Source organism: Gambusia affinis, linkage group LG18 (genome assembly GCF_019740435.1).
Source record: "Gambusia affinis linkage group LG18, SWU_Gaff_1.0, whole genome shotgun sequence".
In the NCBI taxonomy this organism is placed as follows: domain Eukaryota; kingdom Metazoa; phylum Chordata; class Actinopteri; order Cyprinodontiformes; family Poeciliidae; genus Gambusia; species Gambusia affinis.
The window spans coordinates 25,075,326-25,096,048 of NC_057885.1; the positions used below are offsets into that span (position 1 = coordinate 25,075,326).

The 20,723-nt window shown below is 41.3% G+C and overlaps 2 protein-coding genes across 5 annotated transcripts in view; one reads left to right on the plus strand and one right to left on the minus strand.

The window, feature by feature from the left end:
• Nucleotides 1-3,539, plus strand: part of LOC122820830 (V-set domain-containing T-cell activation inhibitor 1-like) — a 44,355-nt gene extending 40,816 nt beyond the window's left edge. The window contains exons 3-4 of the mRNA XM_044098459.1: nucleotides 375-713; nucleotides 1,967-3,539. Coding sequence (XP_043954394.1) covers nucleotides 375-713; nucleotides 1,967-2,193 — 566 coding nt within the window. The 3' untranslated portion in view covers nucleotides 2,194-3,539. The remainder of the gene's footprint in view (nucleotides 1-374; nucleotides 714-1,966) is intronic.
• Nucleotides 1-14,989, minus strand: part of LOC122820836 (high affinity immunoglobulin epsilon receptor subunit alpha-like) — a 29,532-nt gene extending 14,543 nt beyond the window's left edge. For all 4 annotated transcript variants that reach the window (XM_044098468.1, XM_044098464.1, XM_044098466.1 and 1 more), the window contains exon 1: nucleotides 14,831-14,989. The gene's annotated coding sequence lies outside the window, so the exon portion shown is untranslated. The remainder of the gene's footprint in view (nucleotides 1-14,830) is intronic.
• Between the last annotated feature and the right edge of the window lie 5,734 nt (nucleotides 14,990-20,723).

A 20,723-nucleotide genomic window follows, 5' to 3' on the forward strand; every position in this document is an offset into this window, starting at 1 on the left:
AATTGTTTCAACATCCTGTTCAGAATAACTCCTTTTTGATTATTTCTAAAGTTTTTACTGCTTTTTATTGATCATTTTCATATTCTAATGTGTTCAACAGTCTAGAGCTGCTTCAGTAGAAAATATCTTCATGTAAAAACATGTTTTGTCTTCAACAGTAAAATAAATCAGTATCTTCTTCCTGATCCTCTCAGGTTTCACTCTCACTGCATTCTGGGAGTTGTAGTCCTTTCTGCTCTGTATGGATAAATGAAAACCTTCATGTTATGATCTTTGTAGCATCACTGTTCTGATGTTAAAGGAAGAAACTCTGTAGGTTCCTTTGGTAAATCAATAAATGACCTTTGACCTCTCTGCTCTGTTTCCTCCTACAGATCAGAAAAACATCACAGCTCAAACTGGACAGGACACATTTCTGCCCTGCAGATCTCCTGATAATAAACCTGTTCTAGTCTTACAGTGGATCAGATCTGATCTGGGGTCACAAAATGTTCTTCTGTACAGAAATAGGAAGATTGATCTAGAAAACCAGCATGTGATGTTTAAGGACCGAGTGGATCTGCAGGACAGACAGATGAAGGATGGAAACGTGTCTTTGGTTCTGAAGAACGTGACGACTGACGACAGAGGAGCTTATGAATGTCGAATCATTCAGACAAACAGCTGGATGGAAATCATCTTCACCATATACCTGGATGTTCTTCCTCCTCCAGGTGAGTTGTTGTTTCATCATGTATGTATTGATACATATTGTGGCCCTTAAGGCCCAGTAAGTTCAGTCAGTTTTAATATTCTTCATCGTGACAGAGAGTCAAGGAGACGCTGACATTAGTGATGAACCTCATTAATCACAACACAGTTAGCATGCTAACGTTAGCATGCTAACACCTCAGCTAACACAGCAACCTCCAGGATCCCAAACCCTCAGGGTCAGGTGACCTGGACATGAGGTCATGTGACTGAGGTCAGATAGAGAGGTGGCCATGAAAGACAAAACCAAAGCCAATAAAAAGTGGTCAGTCCTCCTTCAGCAGACAAACTCCCAGCTGTACTGGACCACAGGCCCAACAAGACCAGCAGAGTACCAGTAATCAGATTACTAGACTCCAAGAGGACCCAGTAATCAGATTACTGGACTCACTCACTGCTGTTTCTCCTCTTCCTGTCAGAAGGTGGCGCTGGTTTCATCAAAGTCCCTCAATGAATCAACGACGTCATAAAACAGAAACATCGACTCTTTAATTCCTGAACCTCTGAAAACTTTTCATCTAAAGACTCACCAGGCTGCATCTCCTGTCCCTGGCTGCTAACGCTAACGGCAGAGTGACCTTTAGCTGCATCCGTTGACCTTTGTTCAACCTGACGCCACTTTTCAAGGATGATGATGTCACCACTCAGCGCCGTCCGCCATCTTGTGTTCCCACCTTTCTCTCCAGCTACTATGTAACTTTCCAGTTAGCCTTCCTTCATCCTGTGGTTTTTATTTAGCCTCAGTGCTAATTTGTCCTCATTCAGCCATTTTCTTCACCAATTTAATCCATTATTATAAATATAATTTATTAATAAATGCCCTGACACCTTATTATTGGCTATTGATTTTTCAACAAGATAATATCCACACAATCTAGATTTTTAAAACTTTACAAGAAAAAACCAAAACAAACATTTTGAAATAATGTTTCATTGTTAGTCATAAACTTCTCCTCCAACTTCATTTTTTCTGCTGTGATAAAAGTTTAAGACAATAAAATCTTCAGGTTGACAATAGAAAAGCTGCTAGCAGCAGGTTATACAAGGATTGTGTTGCCATGGCGATATATTGAAAATGTAGCTTTAAGTTTTTACATCACCACCTTTCTTCCTGATGTTTTCTAAAGATGTTTTAGTTTAGAGTCCAGAAATCAGATGAGGATCTTCAGTCGTTTTCTACCTGAACATCAAACTAACAGCTGGTTCTGTTCTGCAGGGGAACCGGATGGAGGGAACCGAGACGGACCTGCTGGTCAGAGGAATCTGGTGATTTATGTTGTGATTCCATTGGTGGTTTCGTTAGCTTTAGGTATTTCAGGTATTTTTGTTGTTTATTGGAACCGTAAAAAACCTTTGTGTTTGAGTCCAAAGTCAAACCAGAGTTCTGAAGAACCACTTCAAGCTGAGCAGCCTTTAACGGGTCAGAACCAACCAGCTGATTAGTGAGTCCAGTCTGATGGATCCAGAACCTTCATCATGAATCACAGACTGTTTTCATCGGAATCAGAGGAAACCAAACTGGTATCAGCTAGTTCTGTCCTTCACCAGAACCAAACCAAGTGTGACCGGTGGACTTCTGCGTTGTGTGTTATGTGGTGATCAGACAAACCACAAAACTCAGAGTCAGGGTTTGGAGGCTCTCCGTTTATTTATCCTGTCAATCAGGAGACATTAGCATTAGCATGTGCTCTAGTTCTCCAGCCTGATCTATACAAAATAACAGTATTAACATGCATCAGATGTTATAAAGGCGTAATAGCAACTCAACTGAAAATATCCATCATTAATACAGGCGGAAAAATAAACATTCGAACAATATAAATAAAAGGAATACAACGGATTATAAAACTTGCCTCTCCCCAGTGGAACCAGTAACAAAAGGGAAGAGGAAATTAAAAACTGAGTATTTATAATGATCCTGGAGGACCCCGAACAAAAGAAGAAGAAAGAAGGGCGGAGCTGGAGGACCAAACCCCTTATAGCAGAGGAACACAAGGACAGAAAAATATAAGAGGACAAATAAATTAAAGAAAAACATTTTGTGGAAATATATAACTAACAATATAAACCCAGTTACACAGGCCCTTACAGAACTGTTCCAGAACCGATCCGTTCCAGAACCCGTCCAAACTGGACCGAATGCTTCATTATTACAGAAACTGAGTGAAGCTGCAGGTTATTGTCAGGATCTGCTGACAGTTTGTGACTTTTAGACGTTTCTTGTGGATTTAAAATGTTTTTATTTTCTGTTTCTGTTACTGAGCTGCTTAAAGAGACGGAGGCTTTTATTTGATTTATTTATTCAGGATGGATCTCACTTGGAAACAAAAACTAATGAACTGAAGCACCACCAGATTTGTGGTGCAGCATCTATGCACCAAAAATCTGGAACAAACTTCCAGAAAACTGTAAAACAGCTGAAACACTGACTTCCTTTAAATCTCAACTAAAAACCCACTTGTTTAGAGTTTTATTGGAAACGTAATGAATTACTAATTTATTGACTATGTTGTGTTTTTATTATTGATTCTATGTTTCTTTGTGTTTTTGTGTTTGATTTGATGTAAAGCACTTTGAAATGCCTTGATGCTGAAATGTGATATACTAATAATATTTGATTGATTGATTGATTGATTGATTGTAATAAGTTGTAAAATCCCTGCAGGTCAGATTGTTGAATCATCAGGTCAGCAGATCAACCAACATGTTCAGACAGCAGAAATCACTCCACATGATGTTCAGCTGGTTCACATCAATCCTGTTTATTAAAATCATAAAACTCAAACTTACCGTCCTTTAAATCCGTCGTTTGGTTTAAAATGTTTCTTCTTTGCAGAAATTCTGGATTTTCTTCTAAATGTTTCCATGCAAAACGTTTCAGTTTGACACGAGTTTTATTCCATTTGATGAAAGTGGGAGAGAAGCTGCTTGGTTCACCAGGGTCGACCTTTGACCTTTAAATCATTTATAACTTTATTACAAAATCAGCTCAGGTTTAATCTGTCATTAATTTGACCAGATTATTTTAAAATCAAAAATTACACAAATTGTTTCATAACTGTCACTTTATTATCAAAGTTATTAAGTTATTAAGTAATTTAAATATTTGAAAATTTTTCCTAAAGTAACTGATTTTATGAATTGTTTCTGTTTTAGGTCATTAAATACTGTTAATTATAAAAATATATTTCAATCTGTAGAGACTCAGACAGACAAAGGGTAACCATTAGAAAAGTTTAATGACAATATGATTTAAATCTTTGGCACTCGGGCCCCGGCTAAGGACATTGATCATCACAAACTTTGCGATGGGCTTGGATGAGCATTCCATATGCTGAGAGGAACGTCATCCCCCCGGGACCCGGCACTGGTGGTGGAGGCGATGAAGGATGTGGCCTGATGCTGAGCAAATGGAGGTGAAGGGGTGGAGGTGAGTTGAGCTCTGCTGGAAAGCGCACGACGCCATGGATGGCGGTCCTTATCAGCTGGGGCTTGGACGGTGATTGGACGTAACGAGTCTTGGACCGGCGTTGAGCAATCAACGGTGATGAGCCGGAAGTTCCGGCTGGATGATGCAGGAGGGGCTAAAAGAGTCTTCCAGCTTGAATTTGCGCCTAGGCTTCATAATAAACCACTGATATATATTTAATGTTTAAGGAAATATTTGAGGGTTTTTTCAGCCATTTTGTTTCCAAAACTAATAAAATAACCCAGAATCTAAATCCACAACCAGCAGGTCAAAGGTCAGATCGTCCAATCAGCTCTTAGAACGTGAGGATCCCTGACCTTGAGTAAAGGTCACATCCAGGATCCCCCCCCCCCCCCCCAACTGTTTTCCTGCCTGTAAACTACACACCCATAATCCAATAATGATCTAATCAAGGCAATATAAATCTTTTTTAAATTAATTTTATTTGCGCCCCAATCTAACCCTGTTAAACACCTCATTATATTTATAACTTTCCTTCAATATACTTTACATGATCACCCCATAAAAGCTTGGAATCAAACATGATTCCTAAAAAACAAAATTTACTTCCTTTTTCTATTTTTCTCCATACATTTTTAAATCAATTTCCTCAACTTTCCTCCTACTGAATACAACAGTCTTTGTTTTACTTACTGAGAATTTAACTCCCCAGTTATAACCCCATTTTCAACAGATTTAATAGCATTCTGTATTTTCTCATGCACTATTCTTACATTTTTCCCTTTTCTCCACAAAGCTCCGTCATCAGCAAATAATGACTGCATGACATCCTGATCTACTTCTGTAAAAACATCATTAATCATGATTGAAAACAATAAAGGACTGATAATACTTCCCTGTGGGGTTCCATTATCAATTTTATATTTATTGGATCTTGTTACTCCCATCTGTACTTGTATAACTCTATTCAACAAAAAATCCTTAATCCAATTATAAGCCCTTCCTGTAATCCCCATTTTATATAATTTTATAAGCAGCCCATCCTTCCATACCATGTCATATGCTTTCTCAATATTAAAAATACTGCTACTACTACTTCCCTATTAATTTGAGCTTTTCTAATATCTGACTCCAAACACACAACTGGATCCATTGTACTCCTTCCTCTTCTGAATCCACTTTGACATGAAGACAAAAGTCCTTTACTTTCTACATAATACGTAATCCTTTCCGTTATCATTCTTTCCATAATCTTTCCTAAACATGAGGTAAGTGCAATTGGTCTATAACTAGAAGGGTTTGTTGGATCCTTTCCTGGTTTAATAATTGGCACAATAATTGCTTCCTTCCAATTAGAATGTAATCTTCTTTCTTTTCAGATCTTATTATATAAATCTAAAAGTTTTTCCTCAGCTTGATTCTTTAAGTGTTTTAACATAATATAGCATATCTGATCTTTTCCTGGTGCTGTTAATCCTGTTCCAGATATTGCTCTCTTCATTTCTTGCATAGAAAAAGAAACATCCATGACATTACCTGGAGTTGTTCCACCTTCTAAAATAAAATCATTTGCCTCTTCTGTTAAATTATCTGAACTATGGATCTTTGCAAATGTTCTTGCCATTACTTCAACTTTCTCTTCATTTGTTACTGCTGTTTCTTCTTCATTTTTCAGAATTGGTTTTGTTCTCTCCTGTATGTTTCCCCTCATTTTCTTAATCATTCCCCAAACATTAGCTATAGGAGTTGTTCTGCCTACTGAATCACAAAATTCTCTCCATTTTGTCTTCTTTGCTTTCTTAATAACTTTCTTTGCTTCTGCTTGATCTTTTTTATATTCAATTAAATTTTTAAAATTATGTGTTCTTTTCAATATTCTAAAAGCTCGATTTCTTTTCCTTATTGCTTCACTGCACTCTTGTGTCCACCATAGGACCTCTTTCTTTCTGCTCTTACCTTTACTTACAGGGATTGTTATTTTTGCTGCTTTCAATATAACTTCCCTAATCTTTCCCTCTATATTTTCTATATCTAGATTTAAATTTACTTCATCCATGAATTTCTCACACATATATTTAAATATATTCTATTTTGCCTTATCAAATATCCATCTTTCCTGCCTTCCTACCATCTTGTTTTCTTTAGAAATAAGGATTCTACAAAAAATTGGAAAATGATCACTACCCATTGTTGTTTCTTCCTCCATTTCCCACTCACATAATCCAGCTAAATCTCTGGACACCAGAGTTAAATCTATAGATGAACACTTTCCTGTAAGCACATCTATTCTTGTTCCTCTCCCATCATTCATACACACTAATTGTCATGATGGCTTTGATTTAACTTGCCCACATCCAGAACACAACAGAAAAACGGAATATCAGTAAAAGAGGCTTATTGAAATACACTGAGGTGATGAGTGAAGTTGGGGTCCAGAGGATGTTTCACAGGGGATGTTTCTACAAAATAAACAAGACGTGGTGAGTTTGAGGTAATCAGAAACTGGAGTGATGAAAAACAGATCTAATCTTACTGGTGAGGCGGTGGTCTCGGGCAGAGAGGGGTGGACTGCGGTTCCGAAGATCCAGGTTCCCAAAGGAGGAGCTTGACTGAGCGGAATCTGGATCAGTCGTGAGGACTTCGGTGGAGGGCAGACAGGTAAGTTTGGACCTGAAGAAAGCTTGATGAGCGGGGTGACTGCCAGCCGGAGGTGATCGGTGATGTTGAAGGAGTAAACGGCAAGAATGAAGATGGAACTCAGGAATCCAATGGGTAAGACCCACGGCGTCACGAGGGATTCTCCAGAACACTCGGGCGCTGAAGTGCTGGCAGTCCACTTCTTTAAGCTCCAGGAGTTAATGAGATGATGGGAACCTGGTGCGTGAGTTGTGGGTGCGCCTCTCCAGGTAAGAAGCCCTCTGTTGCCATCTGGTGGGCAAGAAAAGCCCACAAAGAAAAACAAAACCCCAGAACCCAACAGTAATTGATTATCTACCAACAGCTGTTCTATTATATCTCCATTTATATCAGTTCACTGCCTTCCCCATAAATTGCTATGGGCATTAAAATCTGCACACCAAATAACTTTATTTCTGTTTTGTCCCTGAATTTCTTTTAATTTATTCAACTCTAATCTTTCACATGGATTGTAATAATTTATTATAATAAATGGATCTGTATTTATCCAAATCTCTACAATTATAAACTCATCTTCTTTCCCTTTCTTAACCACTCTATACGAAATCCCCTCCCTAATAAAAATGGCACATCCTCCACCATTACCTTCAATCTGATCAAATCTAATAGCAGAATAATTTAAGATTTTAAATTCTAATTGGGGTTTTAACCATGTTTCTTGAATACAAATAACCTCTGGAGCTTCTTCTAATTTATTAATAATATGCTTTAATTTCTGTCCATTTGCAATTAAACTTCTTGCATTCCATTGGAGAATCAAGACCATTGTGTTACTATCCTATCCATGCTGCCTCCTGACTGGCTTGAGCACTAAGATCATCCCTCACTTCCTCCCATGTTAATTCATTAATGTTAAGATGATTTGCTGCTGCTTTCACAATTACTTGAATTCTTTCGGTTTTTGATTTAATTTCCATAGTTTTTTTTTTTTTTTTCCAAAATATTTTTATTAGAATTTTCTGCTATATAGAGTTACAAGAAAAGAACATGAAAAAAAAGACACAACACAAAAATTAACACAATGCCATCCCTCCCCCCACCCCAAAAATAATAATAATAAAGAAAAACACACAAAACCCCAGGGCTCACTATCTACACAAAAAGAAAGAAAAGATTAAGTTCACATGTCACATTGTTCAATAAAATATAGGAAGGGGGACCAAATATCATTAAAGTCTTCAAGTTTTCCTTTCGTTATAAAAGTCAGTTTTTCCATTGCCAGGTTGTTGCTCAGTAGTTTGATCCATTCATTTATCTTTGGTCTTTCTGGGTTCCTCCATTTCAAAGCAATCAAATGTTTAGCCTGCAAAAGGCAAAAATTCACAAGCTTCTTTCTCTTTGTAGGTACTTTAAGTCCATCTGGATAAATGTGTAGTAGGCAAAGTTTACTGTCCATTGAAACATCCTGTTCAATCAGACGAGAGGTGAACACAATAACCTCCTTCCAGAAAGTTTGAAGTTCCACACATTGCCACATACAATGAAAAAGAGTACCCTTATCTATATTACATTTAACACACACATCAGGAATATTTGAATTGAAATGGTGAAGTTTTATAGGAGTGATATATGTCCTAAACAACCATTTGTATTGTAATAGTCTAAACCTTGTGTTAATCGTTTGTGTCTGTGCTATTAGACAAGAGTTGTTCCATTCGTCTTCAGAGATTTCTGTTTGCAAATCTCCTTTCCATGCTTGTAGATATGCGAGACTGTTTTCTTTTAAGGCTAAAAGCAAGATATTATAAAATTTGGAAAGTAGACCCCTACTCTGATTGTGTTGAGTGGCTATATATTCTATGGTAGAGAGTGGGGGTTCAGTAGTGGATTTCAGTGACGCAAAAACAAAGCTCCTCATCTGTAAATACTTAAAAAAGTGTTTTTGAGGCAGACTGTACCTATTTGCCAGCTGTTCAAAGGACATCAAAACTCCTTCACTATAAAGGTCCCCTATTTTATTTAAGCCTTTATTCAACCAAATTCTAAATCCTCTGTCTGCCCTTCCTGGTTTGAATCTATTATTTCCCCAGATAGGTGATAGACATGAGAGCTCAGACACCTCATCCAAAACCGAATGTGAGTGGTGCCAAACTGATATTGTGTTTTTGAGAAAAGGATTTTTGGTGTTTTTTAATAGGTGTTTGAGATCTGCTGAGTAAAGATAGGATGTCAAAGGTAATGTTAGTAAGTTGTTCTCTATTTGTACCCAAGAGGGTATGTCATCAGTGGAAAAATAGCAAGTAGCAGCACAAAGCTGTGCTGCATAATAGTACAACTTAATGTTTGGAACTCTAAGCCCACCTCGTTCATAGGGCAAGTAAAGAAGAGAGAGTCGCAATCTGGGGCGTTTATTGTTCCATATAAATTTGGTAAATGCTTTATCTATCGAAGAAAAGAAGGAAGCTGGAATGTGTAAGGGGATGGACTGAAAAAGGTATAAGAACTTCGGGAGAATGGACATTTTAATTACGTTAATACGACCCACCATTGAAATTGGCATCTCGTTCCATCTGTCTAAGGAATCTAATATTTTCTGCATTAAAGGATCATAGTTTATAGAGACTATTTTTTCTAGATCTGGGTTAATCTTAATTCCTAGGTAGGTAAAGCCCTCATAGGTATAAGCAAATTGTGTTTGTATTGGGGGGTTATTTCTATTAAGCAGTAATAAGGAGCTTTTCTGTTGGTTAACTTTGTAACCTGAGAATTCACCAAATTCTTTCAGAATTTTATCAACAGCCTGAATAGACTCTTTCAGATTAGTTAAAAACAGAACAATATCATCCGCAAAAAGAGACAACCGGTGCTCCACATCTCCAATTTGAATGCCGGTGATTTCAGGGGATTTGCGTATTGCCATGGCAAGGGGCTCAATGGCAAATAAGAAAAGGAGGGGGGACAGGGGGCATCCCTGTCGCGTCGATCTACAGATGCTAATACATGTTGAAAGTTGACCATTTGTTGCAACCTTAGCAATTGGCTCAGTATATAATAATTGAATCCATTTTAAATATTTTTCTCCTAAGCCAAATCTCTTGAGGGTATCAAAAAGATAGCTCCATTCGATCCTGTCAAAAGCTTTCTCAGCATCCAATGATAGAAAGGCGTGGTCCATAGCAAACTGTTTCGCATATAATATATTTAGTAATCGGCGGGTATTGTGAAAGGCTTGGCGCCCAATAACAAATCCATTTTGGTCATTCGAGATTAAATTAGGTATATGGGTTTCAATCCTTCGAGCCAAAGCTTTGCATAAAATTTTTGTGTCACAGGACATTAACGAAATGGGCCTATATGAACCCATTTCTGTTGGTGGTTTATCTGGCTTTAACAAGAGAGAGATAGTTGCCAAACGTAGTGATGGAGGCAGGATGCCTCTTTCATAAGATTCATTGAATGCTTCAAGTAAAGGGGGCAGTAGTTTATCTGAAAATTTCTTGTAGAGTTCAATTGGAAGGCCATCAGGGCCAGGTGCCTTACCCGAATTCATGCGGCTTAAGGCCATTTTAAGTTCTTCAATACTCAGCTTTTCATCCAAATTGTTCTTACTCTCTTCTGACAGAGTTGGAAATTGAAGTTGGTCCAGAAATTGCTTCTGTTTATTTGTGTTGTCTAGATATTGGGATGTATATAAGTTTTCATAATATTCTGCAAATGCATCGTTTATACTTTTTGGATCCACCAGATTTTCACCATTATTTAATTTGATTGAACTAATGGCACGATTCGTCTGTAACTTTTTAAGCCTCCAAGCTAAGAGTTTACCTGCCTTCTCACCCTGATCATAATATGATTGTTTTAACCATAGTAGATTATTTGCTATTTTGTTGGTAGTAAGCTCATTATATTCCGATTTTAGTAAAAGGAGGCTCCTATATTTGTCAGCATCATTAGAGTAATACAGTTGCTCTTGTAATTTTTTTATTTGTTTTTCAATGTTTTTTAATTTATTCAAATGTAGTCTTGATTTATGCCTAGTATAACTCATTATTTCTCCCCTTATATAGGCTTTAAAGGCTTCCCATTTTATTGACGCACTGGTTTGGGTTGTATTAAAATTGAAATATTCTGTTATTTTCTCTTCAAGAAATTCCTCAAACTCTTGGGACCTAAACCATTTAGCTTGAAATCGAAATGGGATTGAAGACCGGCAATAATTTGGTAATTTTATTGACAGAATAACTGGGGCATGATCAGAAAGTAGAATAGCTTCATACCAACATTTTGGAACTGTAGATAATAAAGTGGCAGAGACCAGAAAAAAATCTATTCGTGAATAAGTTTTGGAGGTGCTAGAAAAGCATGAGTACTCCGTCTTATTTGGATGAAGTTGTCTCCAAAGCTCCACTAAATTAAGATCTTTCATGTATTTCTCAATAGTTTTCCTGGCTTGTTGATGGGATATGACAGAACTATTAGAACGGTCTACTGAAGGGTTTAAAACACAATTGAAATCTCCACCAATTATAAATGGACCATTATAAGTTGACATGGTTAAAAACAGATTTTGGTAAAAGGTAGGATCATCCCCGTTGGGGGCATATAGACATACAAGGTTGACCAGTGTAGAGATTATAGTCCCACCAAGAATAATAAATCTCCCTGCTGGGTCAAGGTATTTATTTTTAAGTTCAAATGGAATTGATTTGTGAATCATTATTATTACTCCTCTGGCGTGAGTTGTAAAACTAGAGGAGAAAACCTGTCCTGGCCATCTAGATCTAATTTTATTTACATCCTTTTCAATCAAGTGTGTCTCTTGTAAAAAACATATTGTAGTTTTCATCTGTTTGATCCTATCCATCACTTGTTTAAGTTTGACCATTTTGTTCAGACCTCTAACATTCCAACTAGATATATTGATTACCGGGCAATCAGACATAGATTGTGTGCTTGGAGATGTAAACAAATATAATATGTTGGCCTCTTCCTGTTCTCACCTTCAAGTCATGTAAAGTCAACAAAAAAACTGTATCTATAGTGAGCCCTTCATCCCAAATCACCACACATTTCCCCAAACGAAATGTGGTGTTAATCCCTTCTGAACATTGAACTTGGGTTATATAAAACGTTGCATCCACTAAGTGGGTAACGTAAAAGTCCATACGCATAACGAAGGTAATATGTGGGCTGGCTGGCCGAACAAAGAATAATTTGACCAAAATATTAATATTTAAGGTTAGATTTGGTAACAATACAAAGGTATAATAAAGAAATATTAGTAGCAGTGATCATGCTTTCACCTACGTCTGTCAACTTACAATATTGTCCATTATAAGTTGCTCCTTTTGTATCCACTGCAGAGGGGAAGCGATGGGCACACATTATGACCTGAAGTTATTCTCTGCCTGTGGGCTTATTCCATCGATGTATTTCTCGGCTTCTTCCACTGACTTGAAGATCCGTCGCTTGTCATTGTGTGTGATTATCAGATGAGCTGGGTACAAAATACCATACCGGATTTTAAGGGCTCGAAGCCGAGCTTTCACCCCGTCAAAGCGCCTTTGCAGCTTGCGAGTCTCGGCCGAAAAATCAGGAAAAAAAGTGACACGGTGGTTCTCATAATACACTTCCTTCATTTTCCTGGCGGCTTTCAGAGTTATATCCCGGTCTCTATGGTTCAGAAATTTCATCATGACAACTCTTGGAGTCGTAGTTTTAGAGCTGAGGGGTCCGATTCTTTGAGCTCTCTCCACGTATTGGACGGAGGGGAGATCCTCACCTAGTGTCTCTCGAAGCCATGTCTCCAGAAAGCCACACAGATCCGCTCCCTCGGATTTTTCAGGCAGCCCGACCAGTCTCAGATTGGAGCGCCTGTTCCTGTCTTCTTGCTCCGCAACTCTATCACAAAGCACCTCCACCGTTCTCTCCAGCGATTTAACTTTGCTTTGAAGGGAAGTAACGTCATCCTCTACTTGCGAAATTCGTATTTCTGTTTCCCCCGTTCTCTCAGTGAGCGACTGCATATCCCCTTTGATATCCTGAATTGCTTTCATCATATCAGCTGATTGTTTGTTCATATCTTCCTTCAGCAAGTTAATTGCTCTGAGAATGTCATGGTTGGTCGGAGCTTCTTGAGCCTCTGTCGAGTTAGCCGGCGCTGTCTCGTTAGCATGAGCTACATTAGCCGCATTCTCTCGTGGAGTCGCTTTAGTTGGTTGTTGGACAACTTTGGCATTTTTCGGTGGCATGGTCCCCACTAAACGTTTTCCGTTACCATAGACGAGTGAAATTGTGACTATTGGTCTGAATTACGGATTAATTTAAGGATTTAACAGCGAGCCATACGCACACGCACCTTTTCACTGAGACGCCATAACCGGAAGTCCCCTTAATTTCCATAGTTGCATTTATTACCCCTACAATAAATATCACTAGCTTTTTTAAATCCACATACACTTTATTTTCTATTTTGGTTTACCTCTGTATCCATCCTGTTTTCCACCCCAACATCTGTTCTTTGCTTTACCGTTTTAACAGCCTCTGCATAGGATAGCTTGTTGCGTACTCTAATTTGTTGAACCTGCACTTCCCTCTTCATCACCTCACATCCCCCATATGCCACACTGTGGCTGCCACCACAATTACAACATTTTGGCTGCCTGCTCTTATTGCACTGTTCATATTCATGATCCTCCCCACATCTTCTTTTCCTTTACACGTCTGTGCTGTATGGCCAAATTTTTGACATTTAAAGCATCTAATCAGTCGTGGGACATTCTCTCTTACATTGTAGGTCAAATATCCTATAAATAGACTCTCTCTGGAAGTCTTTCTTCATCAAACTCTATCAAAACACTTTCACTGTTCATTTTCTCTCCGTTTTTAAAGGTCTGAAGCCTTCTTACATCTTTAACTCTTCCTCCTCTGAGATTTGATTTTATTTCGTCACTTGAAACCTCAATCAAGATCCCCCAAATCACTCCCTTCCTCCATTTACTTCCTTCTTGTATCAGACTCACACTTGTCACTTTGTATTTTCCTACTTCTTTCATCCTACATGCTCTGTCTTTTTGTTCTGCTGTATTACAATTTATCATTAAGTTTCCATCTCTTGGAAGTTTTGCATTTGTAATGTCCCCCACTTGATTCTTCAGAATCGTGGATAGTTTGACTGGACAGATCGTTTCTAATCCCTTCTCCTCGTTAACTCTAACAATTACTTTGAACTAGTTTATTTCTCCCTCCATTTCTTCTTCAGACTCATCCCAGTTTTTCACCAGTCTTCTCCTCTTTCCTACACCTGCCTTCACTGATGAATTTTCTCTTTTTGGACTCATCCTTTCACTACTCCATGATTCACTGCTCCCATCACTCTCCTTATCTACACTATTTTCCCACTCTGGTCCATTCACAGCTCAACTGTGTCTACCTGCTGTAGTCTTTGTCCAAAGTCCTTTCACCAATCCACGGGTTTTCCCGACAGCATCTTGAGCATTTCCTCGACGCCGACGTCCATGAGTCCAAGATAATCTTATTTCTTTATCCTCATCCTCCTTTCTTTCAGTTCTTAATTTCAACTTTTTAACCATCAATATTGAGTTGTTGTTCTGCCGACCAACCTGCAGCCAACCTCCTATCGACAGAACTTCTGTCCCACCTGACTGGTTAAACGGGAGCAGTCCTGATTGGCTGAACCGGCTTTGGTTCTGTTGGTTGTGGATTTATCAGGATGGATCAATATCACCAGATTTTGACATAAAATGTGAAAGAGGAAAAGTTCAGTTTGTTTTAAAGGCAGATTATTTTTTACACCATCCGTTACATCCCCTGCTGTAACAAACAGCATCTTCAGTTCAACTCCAGTTCATGTTTTTTTCTTCCTGCTGGTTTAATTTCACATTTAGTTTTTTGTCTAATATAAAAAAACAAAATGTATTTTCTTTAAATGAACTTCCCATACACAGAAAAGCCAACATTTATCTAGATAAAACCAGAACCAGAGCAACAAACCTGTTGAGGGGGAGGAGCTCCATCAGGTGGAGGATGCTGATTGGACCAGGTTCTGTTCTGGGTTCCTCCATCGTCAGTCAGAACCAGAACCAGAGACCGTCTCGGTTCTCCATCTGGTTTTCTGGATCCATCTGATCTCTGCAGAGGATCAGACTCTGACTGCAGAGAATCACAAACATTCAGTGCTTGAAAGATCCAAAATGATGACAAATCCAGATTATCTGTAAACAACGAAGCTTTTCTGAGTGTTCTGGATAAAGACGTTTACCAAACTGAGGATCACAGCTGGGTGGCCACTTTACCATTTGACTCTCCAACAGTTTCTTCCCAGTAACCAGGAACATGAAGAACCTAAACTCACTCAGAAAAACTCTGGAGAAAAAGCCAGAAATGAGACAGTAGCTGCTAAAGCCACTGCTGCTAAAGCCACTGCTGCTAAAGTCATTGCTGGTAAAGCTACTGCTGCTAAAGTCATTGCTGGTAAAGCTACTGCTCGTAAAGCTACTGCTCGTAAAGCTACTGCTGTTAAAGCTACTGCTGCTAAAGCCACTGCTGCTAAAGCCACTGCTGGTAAAGCTACTGCTGCTAAAGTCATTGCTGGTAAAGCTACTGCTCGTAAAGCTACTGCTCGTAAAGCTACTGCTGTTAAAGCTACTGCTGCTAAAGCCACTGCTGCTAAAGCCACTGCTGGTAATGCCAATGCTGCTAAAGCTACTGCTGCTAAAAACACTGGAATGAAATGGCTTAATTACCTCCACCTTGTGTAGATCAGTTCTCCAGAGCCTTAATTATTCTATTCAGGTGGTGCAGCAGAGGCACATCTAAAAGTTGCAGGACTGCGGCCCTCGAGGAGTTCAAGACTCCTGCTTTAACCCGTTGACTGTCGGCCAAAAAGGCCCAGTATTAAAACAAACTGGATTTGTCCCATGGATAGGAAACCACCAGTTAAGGGGTTAATTTTATTATTCTGCCTCTCAGTCCTGGTTCAGGCCCACAACACATTCTCCATGTCCATGAGTCTCTGAGTTCAGCACCCAAAGGGGCCCTGAACCTCCAATCTCTCTGGGTCGTCCTGAGAGGACAGAAAATACTGACCAGTATCTTACATACAATATGTTCCCATTAAAAGCTCTTCATTACTGGTATGGAGGAATCCTTGATGCCTCCGTTATTCAATCCTAAAGTCCCGTTAATAACTTGCATGTGATCTGTGCAGAAGGATCTTCCAGGTGACATGATGTACATTTCATTGAACATATTTCCCATCTGATATTATTACCATCCTCTGCTGCTCTACATAAACTACCACCAGGTTGCATCAGTCTATACTTACATAATTACAACTCAATCAAAGATTATCTGGACTTTTGCAAAGAGTTCAAACAACCAGACAACCAAAATCTAAACATGTGGCTGGTTTAAAACATGGTCATTACAGAATCAAATAATCCATGTAGATGCATAATAATGACATCACCTTTCCATCATCATGGTGTCAGTTCCCCCAGTTATCACAACCTGGCTGGTTAACAGTCCATATGATGGTCCAGGAACCACGACTCCACCCCAAGACAAGACATAACAGAAAATAAACACAAAATAAACTGACCAGAAATGTTTAACTCAAAGAAAAGTTTCAAGTCAAAGGACATTATTCATGTAGTTCACTCAGCTCTTCCTGCTTCCAGTTCCTGAAACTCAGTTCTGATGGGAAAATTCATCCAATTAGGATCGAGTTTTGTTCAGGGTTTTATAATTTATTGACCAGGGTTTTCATGCAAAAGAAAGAAACAAGGGAAGGAAGCAAAAGGAAACAGCAGTAGGACCAGAAACCCTTTTTCCTCTGAAGACTTCAATCTGCACTTATAGATTCTAGATTTTTGTTTCTGTTTGGTGTTTTCTCCAAATAAAAAGCTTTAGGAACATTTAAATGTATTTGTGTATCTGTAGAGGCATGTTTGGTCAGATATGCTGGATAACCTTCAGTCCAATCTGTACCATTACGTGAATAGTTTCTACCAGACAGTGCTTATGTAACGTCTAGGTATGAATTTAATTTGTGAAATTCCCCCTATGACTTTGACTACACCACTATGTTAAAGGAAATCATGGATTTAACTGTCCAACTCAAATATTTGCTCCACTACGTCACTTTAGCAGCAACACTTTGACTTTCAGCTGATACCAGTTAGGCAGAGGGACTTAATACCTGTCACTAATTTGTCTTTTTAAGTAAGAAAAATAACATTTTACAGTAGATTTAGTTTATTCTCAACACCATTCACTCTGAATTCTCAAGCTAATCGACTCGTGTGACTTAAGATTTATGACTTGCACTTGGTAGTATTGTGGTGATTTCAGTTTTCTTTGTGTTTATTTGAGTTTTCTGTGTCTATTGAATCTCCATGTTCTTGTGTCTTGTTTGTTCTCAGTTGTGTCTCGTTCTCTGATCCCCTCTGTGTCTTTAATCCACCTGTTCCTTGTTCCTCGTCGGCTCCTTGTCAAATCCGTCCTGTCATTCAGACTTAGTGGTCTGGTCTGGTCTGGTCAGACTGGTCTGGTCTGGTCTGGTCTGGTCAGACTGGTCTGGTCTGGTCTGGTCTGGTCTGGTCAGACTGGTCTGGTCTGGACTGGTCTGGTCTGGTCTGGTCAGACTGGTCTGGTCTGGTCAGACTGGTCTGGTCTGGACTGGTCTGGTCTGGTCTGGTCAGACTGGTCTGGTCAGACTGGTCTGGTCTGGACTGGTCTGGTCTGGTCTGGTCAGACTGGTCTGGTCTGGTCTGGTCTGGTCTGGACTGGTCTGGTCTGGTCTGGTCTGGTCAGACTGGTCTGGTCTGGTCAGTCTGGTCTGGTCTGGTCAGACTGGTCTGGTCTGGTCTGGTCTGGTCTGGACTGGTCTGGTCTGGTCTGGTCTGGACTGGTCTGGTCTGGTCTGGTCTGGTCAGACTGGTCTGGTCTGGTCAGTCTGGTCTGGTCTGGTCAGACTGGTCTGGTCTGGTCTGGTCTGGTCTGGTCTGGTCAGACTGGTCTGGTCTGGTCTGGTCTGGTCTGGTCTGGTCTGGTCTGGTCTGGTCTGTTGTCAGTTACCAGTTGTATCTGTCATAATGCGATGTTTCTAGGACTCTAAGGCAAGCAACAACTACGGACACCCAAACAGTTTTAACGGATTTATTCAACAGTAGAAAGTGCAGGAGAGAGTGGCGGGGCGTCGATCTGCGACAGCAGGGAGGGGGACCGGATCAACGGAGGAACTGCAAAGGGGCGAGCGGTTAAGAGGGAAGAAATGAAGGGAATGTTGGGGGAAACCTGATGGTGACTTACAGTCTGCGGGTTGAGGTCAGCTGAGGAGGATACAGGGGGGTTCCAACTGTGGGTGTGGTGGTTTCCAGATAGGAGAGTTCCAGCAGGTAATTCAGGGCGGACAGGCAGCAGCTGAGTGGTGGGTGTGACGCACCCAGGCGCAAGGCCCAACAGAGCAGCTACAATCAGATTCCTCAGGTGAGTCTGGTTCTGAGCGAGTTCCGCGTGGATTCACTGGAGAGGAAGGAAGAGATGAAAATGAGTCAGGACAAAGAGTACACGAGGTATTCAGCACTGACAGCTGAGAGTACCACAATAGAAGCGGAACCATCTGGCATCTGATTCAGGGAAGCCGCTCCTCTTTAAGGACCTTGCAGATTGGTGGTGATGAATAGCAGCTGGATCCCATCAACCTGCCACCCTGTGAAGGAGAAGAAAACCACTCCCCTGCAGAACCCAACAGTACCCCCCCCTCAACGGACGCCACCTGGCGGCCGACCCGAGGAAGACGCAGCGGAGCGCTCAAAAGAGGAAATGAGGGTCGGATCCAGGATAAAGGACCGTGGAACCCAGGACCGGTCCTCAGGGCCATAACCCTCCCAGTCCACCAGGTACTGCTTACCCCGTCCACGGGGACGCACATCCACAATACGTCGAACAGTGTAGACCGGGTGGCCATCAACAACCCGGGGGGGCGGAGGGGGCTCGGACGGAGGGCACAAAGGACTAGAGACGTAGGGTCTGATCTGAGAAACGTGAAACACAGGGTGGACACGGAAATGGGCAGGCAACTTCAGGCGGACAGCAGAAGGGCTAAGGACGGTGTCAACAACAAACGGACCCAGAAACCTGGGGGACAGCTTGCGGGAACAGGATTTTAAAGGGAAGTTCTTAGACGACAACCAAACGCGCTGGCCGGGCGAGAAGGTGGGGGCTGGAATTCGCTTCCTGTCTGCTAGACGCTTATTCTGAGCAGACGTTCGTTGAAGGGCAGCCTTAGTCTGGTTCCAAATACGTTGACAGTTTTGCATGTAAAGTCTGACAGACGGAATGACTGCATCTGGGAAGGAAGTAGGTAGTAGGGAGGGTTGGAACCCTTGAGACGCCTCGAATGGAGATAACCCTGTCGCAGACGATATGTGCGTGTTATGGGCATACTCCACCCACGGTAAGTGAACACTCCAAGACGTGGGGTTGGAGGCGCAGAGGCAGCGCAGGGTGTTCTCCAGTTCCTGGTTAAGCCGTTCACATTGCCCATTAGTTTGAGGATGGAACCCCGAAGACAAACACGGACGGGCTCCGAGCACAGAACAGAAGTTCCGCCAGAGCTGGGAACAGAACTGAGGCCCCCTGTCGGAGACAATCTCCGCAGGGATGCCATGGAGGCGAAAAACGTGGCGAAAGAGAAGTTTTGCAGTCTCGGCGGCCGAGGGGAGTTTAGTGAGGGCGACCAAATGACAAGCCTTGGAAAAACGGTCTATAATAGTGAGGATGACATTTTTCCGTTTGGATGTGGGGAGACCAGTAACAAAATCTAGGGAGATGTGGGACCAGGGACGACTAGGAATGGACAGTGGTTGTAACAGACCAGAAGGTGGGCGGTGTGAGGTCTTGTTCCTAGCACAGGTGGAACAGGCAGAGACATATTCAACGACATCTTTATTGAGTGAGGGCCACCAAAAGTAACGACGCAGGAAGCCGACTGTACGGCTTACCCCAGGATGACCGGAGAAGCCAGATGAGTGTGCCCAATGGATGGCTCGACCCCGGACAGAGGCGGGGACATACTGCCGGTTGGGAGGACCACCTCCTGGGTCTGGTTCAGTGGTTAGAGCCTCTTGGATGGCTCTCTCCACATCCCAGGTAAGGGACCCGATGGTGCAGGAGGCTGGGAGTATGGATCCGGGAGACTCGGAAGGGTCATCTGGAGAGTGGAGTCTGGAGAGGGCATCTGGCTTGGTGTTCTTGGAACCCGGGCGATAGGTGATATTGAGGTTGAAACGGGAGAAAAAGAGAGACCAACGGAACTGGCGTGGATTCAGGCGTTTGGCGGACTGAAGGTAAGCCAGATTTTTATGGTCTGTCCAGACAATGACTGGGAGCTCAGTACCCTCAAGCCAGTGTCTCCACTCCTCAAGGGCCAGTTTGATGGCCAGGAGCTCCCGGTCACCAATGTCATACCTGCTTTCGGTGGGGGAAAACTTCTTAGAGAAGAAGGCACACGGGTGGAGCTTGCCATCTTTGGGAGAGCGCTGTGACAGGATGGCCCCCACACCTGTTTCAGATGCATCCACCTCCACTGTAAATTGAGCAGAAGGGTCAGGATGAATGAGAATGGGAGCATCCACAAACCTTCTCTTTAGCTCAACAAAAGCAAGTCCGGCCTCTGGGGTCCAGCTGAATGGGTGTTTGGTGGAGGTCAGACTGGTCAGAGGGGTTGCGATGACACTGAAGTTTCGGATGAACCGCCGGTAGAAATTAGCGAACCCCAGAAAGCGCTGGAGTTGCTTTCTGGAGTTCGGAACCGGCCATTCCTCAACAGCCTTGATCTTAGCCGGGTCCGTCTTCACCTGCCCGCCCTCAAACACAAAGC